Below are 11,713 nucleotides of genomic sequence, written 5' to 3' on the forward strand. Positions count from 1 at the left end.
CTGTGTGGTTTTATCAGCCCACACACCTTATTCACCGCAGTGACTTACACTGCTAGATACACTACTTACACCGAGTCAATCATCTAGACATCAGTGGAACACACACACTATGGGTGAACCTGAACATCATGTGTTTGAACTGTGGGAGGAAACCAGAGCACCCGGAGGAAACCGACGCAGACACGGGGAGAAAATGCAAACTCCACACAGGCTGAGCAGGGATCGAACCCATTAGAGGTGCCTCTGGGTTCAAGGTGTGCAACTTTTGGACAGAGCTGTGGAGTCAGAGTTGGAAGCAATTATTAGGTTACTGAAGTCGGAGTCAAAGGTTTTGTGTATCGACTCCACAGCCCTGGAAATATAGTCCTTTAATAAAAAACTGAGCACTGTGGTTTAAAAAAAAAAAAAAAAAAAAAAAGTCCAGTTTCTACCCTCGCGCTGTAGACTGGTGGCAGACGGATCGCCTGGGCGGCGCAGCGCTCCCGCAATGCTCTCGTACGCAATCCCTCAAAAAGCTAGAATTACACAGGCGCGTACGCGGTCGCAAGGTGCCGAGGAGCGCTTTATCGCACAGCGCGGCTCCGCGTCTAAGCAGAGCACGGCAGGCCTTCCAACCGCTTGGCGAGAACGCGAAATGGGCCGCGAGGGATCGACTCGCCAAGGGAAAACCGTCCAACGAGGGCTTCGGACGATCCGTCAGGCGGCGGCCACGAGCAGCGCTAGACGCACGTCGCCGGGCTCAAGCGGTCGCTCAAATTGAGCCGGGGGGGATCGGTCATCCGTTCCGCACGTCGAAACCTGATTTGTAACCTAGTAAGTCGATCGGTTCATCCGTCAGAGAAAGGGTGGGCAGGGAGCGAAATTGAAATCTGACATTTCGAGGCTCCGCTGCTGATGTGAGCTGCAGCAAATGACAAATTGTTTGCATCAAACCTGTCCTTCGGTGGAGTCTCTCGTGATGTTTAAGGCTGAAGTAGCTGCTCTTGACATTTGCAGAAAGGTCAGCGTTCGCGTTAATGGGTGCCGGGGCTTCCCACGAACGCAGCGCGGCTACGAGGGCCGCGGTCGTAACGGCGCTCCTCCGTTTATCCGACCGCGTTCGGCCAAAATGACGCTTCGCGCCTCTGCGTGGAGACGGGAAATGCTTCTGGCACGGCTTGTCCTAAGGAATAGCGCCGCAACGAAGAACTTGAAGCAGCGTCTCACACCAGCGACAGCATTTCGTTGAACGAAGAGAGCGATGGTGCTAGAACCGAAGGGGCCATGGGGCGTGTGTAAGAGGAACATGGTAATGTGTCCTGAAATTATGTAATGATAGGAATATACAGTGTAACACACACACACACACACACACACACACACACACACACACACACACACACACACACTGAAACTGCTTATCCCAAGCGGGGTCACGGCCATCCGGAGCCTAACCCGGCAACACAGGGCATAGGGCCGGGGACACACCCCGGATGGGACGCCAGTCCATCACAAGGCACCCGAAATGGGACTCGAACCCCAACCGACCACACAGCAGGCCCCCGCCAAACCCAGTGTGCCACTAAGCCCCCCTTTCATGCAGTATAATATCAGACATATATATATTTTATGTATTGTTATTAATTGTTAATAACTTTATATATTTTGGAGAAAAGTCTCTGCTAAATGAATAAATGTAAATGTAAATCTAAATGTAACGTCAGAGTGTAACAACAGGGATGAAAGGACAGGAATATAAGTGATGGGGGGAGAGAACATGGTGCAGCAGGTAGTGCTGGAGCCTTACAGCTCCCGGGCCGTGTGTTTGGATGTGGGGTCTGCATGTTCTCCCCACGTTCTTGTACGTTACCTCTAGGTGCTCTGGTTTCCTCCCACAGTCCAAAGACATGCATCTATCCATCCATCGATTGATCGTCAACGACCACTTGACCCAAACAGGGTCGCGGCGAGCCGGAGCCTAACCCGGCAACACAGGGCATAAGGCCGGAGGGGGAGGGGGGAGGGGGGACACCCCGGCCGGGACGCCAGTCCATCGCAAGGCACCCCAAGCAGGGCTCGAACCCCAGACCCGCCACGCCCTCACACTCCCCCTCCTGACCACAGGGACCCTGTATTAGACCAGCAGTTGATGAAAATGACAATTTAACTATGGGAATATTATGACAGGGAGATGACAATAAGTAGAGCTTAGCTAATATAACGATCACAACGTAAAGACGGGACATTAATGGTTACAATTTGCAGTAATTATGTTTCCATAACAACAGTAATAATATATAACGATGTGGATGTTCTGTGGAAGAGACTAAAAGGAAAGCAAACGAGAACTCCTGTCAGGAAAAGAGCAGCTTATAATATTTCTGTTTAAATAAATCTCTTGGGGGACCTGTAAATATCATCACTTAAATAATCTTTTTAAAGAATGAAGATTATCGTTAGTGAATGAATTCAAAACGTCTGTTTTTCGAGTGGAAGCCGAGTCCGTATAGTGGTGTAAAGTCACAGGTGTTATTAAAAGCACGACGGGCTCGTGACGGGGCACGTGTGCGATCACCTGTTCCCGCGCGCTATGTCGGCGAACCCGATGGGCGACAAACACAACTTCCGCGTTCGGCGTTCCCGGGCGCGACGGAGGGCCCACCCGCGATTGGCCAGCTAAACGGTCCCCCAGCGCTCTGATTGGCTCTCTTCGCTGTCAATCTCCGCAACAAGGCGGGGCCCCGCTCGCACCAGGAAGAGACGCGCAGGTCGGTCACCTGCTGTGCGCGGTTTCTGCGGCACACGCGACAGCGCTGGCGCTGTTTTTGGTTACGATGGCAGCGTTAGCCCTCGAGACGGTTATGCTGGCGGTGTGCGTGCTCGCGCCCGCGGCACGAGCGCTGGACAACGGTCTGGCCCTCACCCCGGCGATGGGTTGGCTGCACTGGGAGAGATTCATGTGCAACACGGACTGCAACGCGGAGCCCGACAACTGCATCAGGTAAGAAGATTGTGTAGCCGCGAGCCTCCGATCACTCTGCACGCACCCCCCCCAGTCACGTTTCCATGACAGCTCCGTTCTAAGTGTTGTTATATGTTGTTATAGCTGTGCTGCACGTGATCGTCTGTAAACAGCAAAGAAAGATTCCAAACTGGGGCAGCAGGGGGCGCAGTGCTTAGAGCTGTCAGCTGAGAATGACAAGACCCATGCAAAGGCCCGGGCTTGGATCCCACCTCCTGCTGTAGTACATTTACGTTTATTTATCCATCAGACACTTTTCTCCAAAGTGACTTCCAGTGAACTCTATGTCGTGTTATGAGCCCACGCACCTTATTCACCACGGTGACTTACGCTGCTAGATACACTACTTACGATGGGCCACTCATCCATACATCGGTACGATGTATGGATGAGTGACCCATCGTAAGTTGATCAAGGTACTTACCCTGATTTGCTCTGGTAAAAATAAGCTTCTTTAGAGAACAGTATCCGCTGTATGAATAAATAAAGGTAAATGAAAAGGCACCAGGCTTGTCTTTTTCAGCGGTTCAGCGTTCCTTGGCTGCTGCAGTGATGGAAAGATTTCCACATTCGCAGGGTGACGCTTTGGTGGGTTTAAATTCGGTAGATCATTGGGTCAGAGGCCCGACTGCCCCCCGCAGCTCTTCCCAAAGTCTCTAGACACATCCGGCTCCAGGGCTCTCCTGGAGCTCACCTGCCAGCTGTCCGCAAGATCGCAGGTGTGAGGCACCGTTAACATTTACATGGTGCTGAACCCCTCCCCCCACAGCGAGAACCTCTACATGCAAATGGCCGACGCCATGGCGAAGGACGGCTGGAAGGAGGCCGGGTACGAGTACGTGTGCATAGACGACTGCTGGCCTTCCGCGAGCCGTGACGCTCAGGGCCGTCTGCAGGCTGACCCCAAACGCTTCCCGGGAGGCATGAAGAAGCTCGCCGACTACGTGAGTTTCTTCGTATTGAGACGCCCTCGCCACCATCCAGGACTGAAAAGTATCTACAGAAAAGAGATACTCAGTAATCACAGTTAAGGCACTAATTTGTTGAATCAAGTGACTGACGATATAGATAAATTTTAGAAAAAAAAAAAACTTCAAACTCCTGGAACTGCCCAAGAAATGGAGTTTAGTGGCCTTGTGCTTGAGAGCCCCTTTGATTATGTTTATACAATGCCGCCCTCTACAGGACAAAACAGACATTACACCATATGTATCATTAATGTAGGCGTATCAAGTAAGTCCTGTTTCATTGCTGTCTGCAAATACTCACCCAAAGTCATCAGCAGTCGCATAGTGCACTGCCTGGTGAAACTGCTCCGTCCTTCGTACGTAATATACTAACTCATTTCCACAAAATTGTAACGTTCCAAATATACCCCTGGTATTCGATCTCCAGGTCCACTCTAGGGGTTTGAAGTTGGGGATATACGCAGATGTTGGCACCAAGACCTGCGCCGGTTACCCCGGCAGCTTTGGTTACTACGACCTGGATGCCAAGACCTTCGCCGATTGGGGAGTTGACCTGCTCAAGTTCGACGGGTGCAACATGCCGAAGTGGACCTTACTGGCTGAAGGTCAGGGCAATGGGTTTTTCTTATATTAAATCTGGGCATTAAATAAAACTTTTTTTTTTTTTTTTTTTTTTTTTTTACACTGTTGCTGCAGTAAAGAGAACTTGGTTGGGCATTTCTGACTTCAAAATTAAGAAATGTTTCACGGCCGTATTTTGGTAAATAGCACTAACGGTACAGGACATGTTAAATGTATTATAGTTAATTGTATTATTTCAGTGTACTGTACTTGTTTACAGGCTACATAAACATGTCGAAGGCCTTGAACAATACAGGGAGGAGTATTTTCTACTCTTGTGAGTGGCCGCTGTACGAGTGGCAGTACACACAGGTAAGGTGAAGGAAACGACACACTGCTGTAGTAACGCTCATTTAAGATATTACCTTATCGCAGGCAGCAAGCAGACTTAACGAAGCAGACAACAGACCTTCATCTGAGCTGCTTCTTAGTCAAGAGCAAAGGCAGCTCTCTGCACTGCTCACAGGAATGTGTGTGTGTGTGTGTGTGTCACTAATCCATTTCAGCCCAACTACACCGCCATTCGCCAGTACTGTAACCACTGGCGGAACTACGCCGACGTGTACGACGCGTGGACCAGCGTGACGGGCATACTGGACTGGACAGCCGAGCACCAAGACCTCATCGTGCCAGCAGCCGGACCTGGAGGCTGGAACGATCCAGACATGGTACACGACTCGGCTGTCCTCCTGCTCACAGCGGAGCCCCCTGTGACTCACTTGCTCTACTGACCTCTAACCCTGACACCTTTCTGCCCCTCTCCCCAGCTGGTCTTGGGGAACTTTGGGCTCAGTCTGGACCAACAGATGACCCAGATGGCCCTGTGGGCGATCATGGCTGCTCCCCTGCTCATGTCAAATGACCTGCGGAACATCGACCCGAAATCCAAAGCACTGTTGCAAAACCGCGATGTCATTGCCATCAACCAAGACCCCCTGGGGAAGCAGGGGCGTCGCACAGCAAAGGTAAACAAGTCACCTGTCTGTCTTTAGCGCCACGACTCCGTCTGGGCAGCGCTGTCCCAGAGTACGCAGTTAACACGTACGGTCCGTGGTGGCTCACCTCTCTTCCCAGGTGAATAACTTTGAGGTGTGGGAACGACCCCTGTCAGGCGGCAAACTCGCAGTGGCAATCATCAACAGGCAGGAGATAGGCGGTCCACGCTTCTTCCCCATCACCCTGGCCATGCTGCCCAGCTGGAAGTTCTGCAATCCAGAGTGTAACGTCACCCAAATCCTGCCCTCGTACCAGGAAATGGGAATCCAGAAGCTGCTCAGTACAACTAACGTTCAAGTCAACCCAACTGGAACAGCTCTGCTCGTGGTCACACCGAGCACACTGGATCCCAGACTCCATGAAAAATGGCTGTATTTCCACCGCGACAACAAAGCCAACAGTATTTTGTAACCGCAGGACAATCGGCACTTTTAACAGACCCAGAAAGGGACAACGGAAGTGAGACAGGAAATGAGGTCCAACTCAGGACTCATACTGATTTTGCACAACAATATTTTTATGTGAAATCAATTACCTTATGCCAGCTGCCTTTAAATTTTTTTTTTAACCAACCGTATTCCATTTTACTGAAGTCCTGTCGCCGTGACTACTTAGATCCTCAAAATGAATGACAGGCTACTTTTTTTTTTTTTTTTAAATTTATTGACAATAAGACCATTAGAAAACCGAGATGGAGCAGCTTAGAACTGGATGACCTGGCCCTGAAAGAAACAAAAGACAGTTGCAGAAAGGTTAGTATTTGCAAAACTGTTAATGTTAACTGCTATCAATTAATTGTTACACAATATCTATAATGGCAAACCGTCAAATTATGGACCTGTTTAAACTATGCAAACTTTAATCATTTGATCTTTAGATTTAATCATCTAAAAGTCTTTTGCTGTGATTTTCTAATGCATTTTCCCTAAATTAAAGAAAATAAATGAATTTACATGGCACCATTCTGACCCAAGACATGACTTGCTTAAGACTACAAGGTCAATTCACAGAATTCATATTCACTATTATTTACTGAAAACATAATAAGGTTCAGTTCCCCTAACAAAAGCAAAAATACAGAATTTAGAATGTGACTGAAGCAATTATTCTTCTTAATTTCAAGCATCAGACTCCAAACGCTAAGACAGACAATTTAAAACAACGGTCAGACAACACCCAACAGGACACAGGGTTCCGAGTTCAGGAACGGGAAGAAACGTGCACGTGAACTGGGCTTTCTCTCACGGCCCATTCCAGGTTGCATTATTACATAAAACGTGTAAAGCCTAAAGCAGTGAGCTTTAATTGCCAGGCACTAAAACTGAGGTTCCCAGGAAGGATTCTGAGGCCCCATTGCTTATTTTTGACTTGTTGTTGTCGCTGAGCTACAAAGGAAGTTTGACTGAGCTGTTGATCACATTGTTTTTGTCAAACCACGTTGCACCCGACTCGCTCCTCCACAAAAAAGAAGTGTGTCAAGAAGGTGACAACAGCTTTCACATAGCGAGTCACTGACCACGACGCAGGACAGAATCAGGTACCACTGCTGTCAACCAGAGATTCCGAGGTGCCTGAGCTAAATCGGCTTCTGAACTCAGCCGAAAAGCAGCGGGATCAATTCCATCTCTCCCTCGACACAATGACCCTTCTGTTCTACTGCTCCCACTTAAGAGTGGAACAATTAAGTAGTAAAGAAAAATATTACACACACAAATCTGCAGCATGTAACATTTACCTGTAGCCAATAACAGATGTCGTATCTCGATCAATTAAGAGGCCAGCCTGAGAAATGACATACACAGAGGCCACCCCAGAGACCAGGGCACAACAAGACAAAGAGAAATGCCTTGACCCAGTGTGGACCTCCACCAGCCCGCTGCACTGCTCTCCCTGTAGTCCAGCCTGAGTGACAATACAATCGGAGGGATTCCAGACAATCAGAGCTGCGGTCCCAGGTCTTACCTTTCTTTTCTTGTCACCTCCCAGCTCAAAGTGCTTGCACCTCTTGATGGCCAGCATTCTTTTGGACCTGCAGTTGGGCTCTGCACACTCCAGCCTCAGCACAATCTTCTTGGTGGTTTTAGCCTATGAGGGACACACCACATATTTAAATGCCACAAATCTTCACAAGATGCACCTGATTAGACCTATAGTTACCGAGGCAGCTTTGCGTTTCTACTCAGATAGTTGGTCCCAAACTTTCAGAATTAATTAGGACTGAGAGTTGGTTCATTACTCCAAAATGTTGTATGTCAAATGTGACACGGAGCGATCCAAGGACTCCTCATCAATTCTATGTAAAGCTACATGTTTAATTCACGCTGCCAAAAACATAGGACAGCTATGAGACAGCGGGTAGTGTAGCGGTTGTACAGAACAGGCATGACACATCAGACCCAAAACGCAAGGCTCACAAGATCAAGCAGCAGATGAAGATCAGCTGATTTGCAGCATTTCCATGCAAAATTGACAGCACCGCCACTGCAGCGACACAGCAAGGAAATCTGTGATATTTCCACTGTATGAGATAGACTGTGTTCTCTATTCTGGCCTCATATGTGATCAGTTTGAAAGAACGTAAAGCAAGAACTAAAACGTAAAGCAAGCAAAAAAATGTTATTAGGAAGGTGATTAGGAATTGATATTCGGAGAAACTTAAGAAGCTATTCGTGTGATGTACATTGGGTCGTATAGTGGAAAGTAATGAAATAACTAGAATCATGCGTCTACATCTATTTCTCTTCTGCTAATAAAACGCAAACATTTTATTTTCTATGAGATGTACATCGCTTTGCAGAAAAGCATCTGATAAATGAATAAATGTAAATGTAAGATCTGGAAAAAAATGCTATCAAAAACAGATTATTATGGAACAAAGCCAATGAGTACACTGTCAGTACACATTATTTGGTTCCTTACCAAACTTAAATGACAGGAAATTAGCATATTTTTGGCTTATTTAAGTTCTCTGTCAAATCAAGAGTTTAAAAAAAGAAAAATGCTCCTTTCAAACTGTTTTCAAACCTTTAAAATCCTGAGGGACACAGCAGCTCTCATCCCCAGTATCATATTTACATTTATTCATTTAGCAGACGCTTTTCTCCAAAGCGATGTACATCGCAGAGAAATACAATTTGTGCATTACATTAAGATAAAGACAGTTGCAGACATGTCATTCTTAAGCAAACAGTCTGCTTCCACTTTATGCACCAATGTTCATGCATTCAAGAATTCATGAATATACAGTGAAACCTCGGAACTCGAATAATTTGGAACTCAAACAAGTTGTTTGAGAAAAAATGTCTCAGAACTCGAACGAAATTTCGGAACTCGAACCTATGAACCTTTCAGGCCAAAACCTGTCGGACATGTGACATGTCTTTTTTCCCGTAAAACAAAGGGTGCGTATGATGCGTATGACTCTGTATGAATCAGTCTTGCCTGAAAACTCGGAGTGAACATCTCGCTGAATTGTGCTGTGAATTTCCACGTGTTTTTGCGTTTTTTTTTATATCTTATATTAAACAAGCTATCATGGCTCCTAAGAAGGTTACTACTGAAAGCAATCAGCCAAAATGGAAAATAGTGAGAGCCATGATAGAGGTAAAAAAGGAAATAATTGAAAAACACGAGAGAGGTGTTCACGTGGTTGATCCGGCTGCATACTATGGAACGCCTAAATCTACGATTTGCACTATACTGAAAAATAAAGAGACCATCAAAGCAGATGATGTTGCTAAAGGAGTGAAATCTATTACAAAGCAAAGAGCACAGGTAACTGATAAGGTTGAAAAACTCCTGTTAATTTGGATAAACCAAAAACAGTTAGCCGGTGATAGTATATCAGAGGCAGTAATATGTGAAAAAGCAAGGATGCTGCAAGCTGACCTCGTTAAAGACGCCCTTGGAACGAGTGATGATAGTGAGCCTTTCAAGGCTAGTAGGGGGTGCTTCGAGAAATTCAAGAAAAGAAGTGGCATTCATAGTGTGTGTGATGAGGAGTGGGGAGGGTTCCAGTGCATCGGGTATGTATGTATATAGGTTTAAATAGGCAATCATTTGGGGGTCTGGAACAGATTAATCCAATTTACATTATTTCTTATGGGAAAAATTGATTCAGAACTCGAACGCCCTTCTGTAACGAATTACGTTTGAGTTCCGAGGTGTATATTCATATATGACTCAAGGGACATATTGCGAAGACAGCTTTAGCAGCTAACAATGTCCACCCCGGGCCACCAAACAGTTTAAGCCACTACCTTGGGTCCTTGGACAGTAGATCACAGAGACAGAGCTGCTGCCTTTATACCCAAAGGTCACAGCTTCAAATCCAACCTCCAGCTCTTGTACCATTGAACCAGGTACTTACCCAGAAATTGCTCCACTAAAATTACCTAACTGTATAATTGGTACATAGCTAAGTAGCTTAATACTAGGTCGCTTTGGAGAAAAGTACCAGATAAATGAAAAAATGTAAATGTTATGTAAACAGTGGTACTGGACAAGCTGACTGGACAGACACTGTGCCCAAAATAGTGTCTGCCACGACATTTAACTGGAAGTCAGCGTGGAAAAACTCTTACTTCAAGGTACTACAGCAAGTCCCCTCCAGGGACACGAACCAGCAGCCTCCATCCCAGGCAGTCCAAAAGATCACCTTCATCTGCCTGTTTCACTGCTCTTCCCACAAGTCCAAGCCATTAATTAAAATTAAGACTAAGCTGTTAAGCAGATCCTCAATGTTTCATCAAAACAATCAACAGCTGTTTACATCCTAAAATTTCCTCTCTCCTAACTCCTGATTTTTGCTCCTTAATGACTCATTCACAGCTCCATCAGCTCCTGCCAAAACTATGAAACTATATTTGTCCAAGGTGGTTAGCGCAGCTGCCTCTGGACCCAAAAGTTATAGGTTCGAATCTCATCTCAAGGTACTTGCCCTAAATTGGTTGAGTAAAAACAACCCAGCTGTATAAATGGGTAAATAATTCCAGGTACATTAATTTTGCAGGTGTCTATGGAGAAAAGAAGAGAATAATTAATAAATGTACCTTCTTCCGGAAAATCGGCTTCGTCTGACCACCGTAACCACTTTGCTTTCGGTCATATCTCCTCTTTCCTGAAATGAAGAAGAAACACACAGTAAGGTCAGCAGGCAGCGCCACAGAGCTCTCTCTCTCTCTCTCTCACACACACACACACACACACACAGGGTCGCACCGCGGTCCGCACACGGACGGCAGCGCGATGGGTTCGCTCACCCTGTGCGTACAGGGAGTCCTTCCCCTTCTTGTACTGGGTCACTTTGTGCGGCTGGTGTTTCTTGCACTTTTTGCAGTACGTCCTGCGGGTCTTGGGTACGTTCACCTGAACCGCAAAGAAGAAAGAAGGAGCGATCAACGTAACAAAAATACACGCTGTACACTCTTCTCAAGCCAGCCAGGGCCCGCTGCCATGGCATCACCACCATCCATCCAGTTCATACTAGTAGTAGTATCCAAACCAAATACTGCAGATCCTTCCCAACAACAATATTTTAACATATTAAAATATTGCTTACCTGACACCTTCTCAAGTGGTGCTTAAGTTATATATAAACCTATTAAAATACTGCAGTGAGTGATGAGGGACTCGAACCAACAAACTCAAACTGTATTTCGAACCCTCGAATTGTATAAATTCCAGCCATTAACACAAAACAGCGCATTCGCCGTTGCAGAAAACGGCAGTTCAGGTTTCGTGGCGGATTTTCTGTGCGTTTGTACATTTTTTTTTTGCTTCATCAACCAGCTGTGTGGACATCAAACACTCCACCGGCGGCCGCCATTATTTACTGGGGACCCGACGATTACGTGGACTGTGTCCCTTTTCCGTAGCGCCGGGGACTTTAATACTGAGACGTGAAAATAATCAAAGGGCGACTTTACAAAATATGCGCCTCTACGTGCCAGGCAGCCCTTCGCATTCAGAAGATGACAGCAGATTACGAGAAGGGCTTAAGAGCCGGCGACAGCTCACCATGACTGCAGACCGGATGCAGACGCGAAGAGGAAGAGCTCTACCGGAAGTACCTCCAAATATAGCGGCGAGGGGGTTAAACCTCGATAGGTCGCCACCTAGTGCTCAG

General features: G+C 46.7%; 2 protein-coding genes across 2 annotated transcripts; one reads left to right on the forward strand and one right to left on the reverse strand.

Annotated features, from left to right (window-relative positions):
* The first annotated feature begins 2,722 nt into the window (after positions 1–2,722).
* gla (galactosidase, alpha) lies at positions 2,723–6,132 on the forward strand. Its single transcript, XM_018733208.2, has 7 exons — positions 2,723–2,980; positions 3,771–3,945; positions 4,397–4,574; positions 4,811–4,902; positions 5,097–5,258; positions 5,358–5,555; positions 5,665–6,132. Exons 1-7 carry the CDS (start codon positions 2,814–2,816, stop codon positions 5,995–5,997), a joined length of 1,305 nt encoding a protein of 434 aa, XP_018588724.2. The 5' UTR covers positions 2,723–2,813; the 3' UTR covers positions 5,998–6,132.
* A 91-nt stretch (positions 6,133–6,223) lies between these two features.
* LOC108922830 (60S ribosomal protein L36a) lies at positions 6,224–11,647 on the reverse strand. The gene is made up of 5 exons (XM_018733209.2): positions 11,605–11,647; positions 10,848–10,953; positions 10,638–10,705; positions 7,549–7,671; positions 6,224–6,308 (listed from the first exon to the last, which is right to left on the reverse strand). The coding sequence occupies exons 1-5, from the start codon at positions 11,605–11,607 to the stop codon at positions 6,288–6,290; spliced, it is 321 nt and encodes a 106-aa protein (XP_018588725.1). The 5' UTR covers positions 11,608–11,647; the 3' UTR covers positions 6,224–6,287.
* Positions 11,648–11,713: the final 66 nt, after the last annotated feature.

Source organism: Scleropages formosus, chromosome 13 (genome assembly GCF_900964775.1).
Source record: "Scleropages formosus chromosome 13, fSclFor1.1, whole genome shotgun sequence".
Taxonomy (NCBI): domain Eukaryota; kingdom Metazoa; phylum Chordata; class Actinopteri; order Osteoglossiformes; family Osteoglossidae; genus Scleropages; species Scleropages formosus.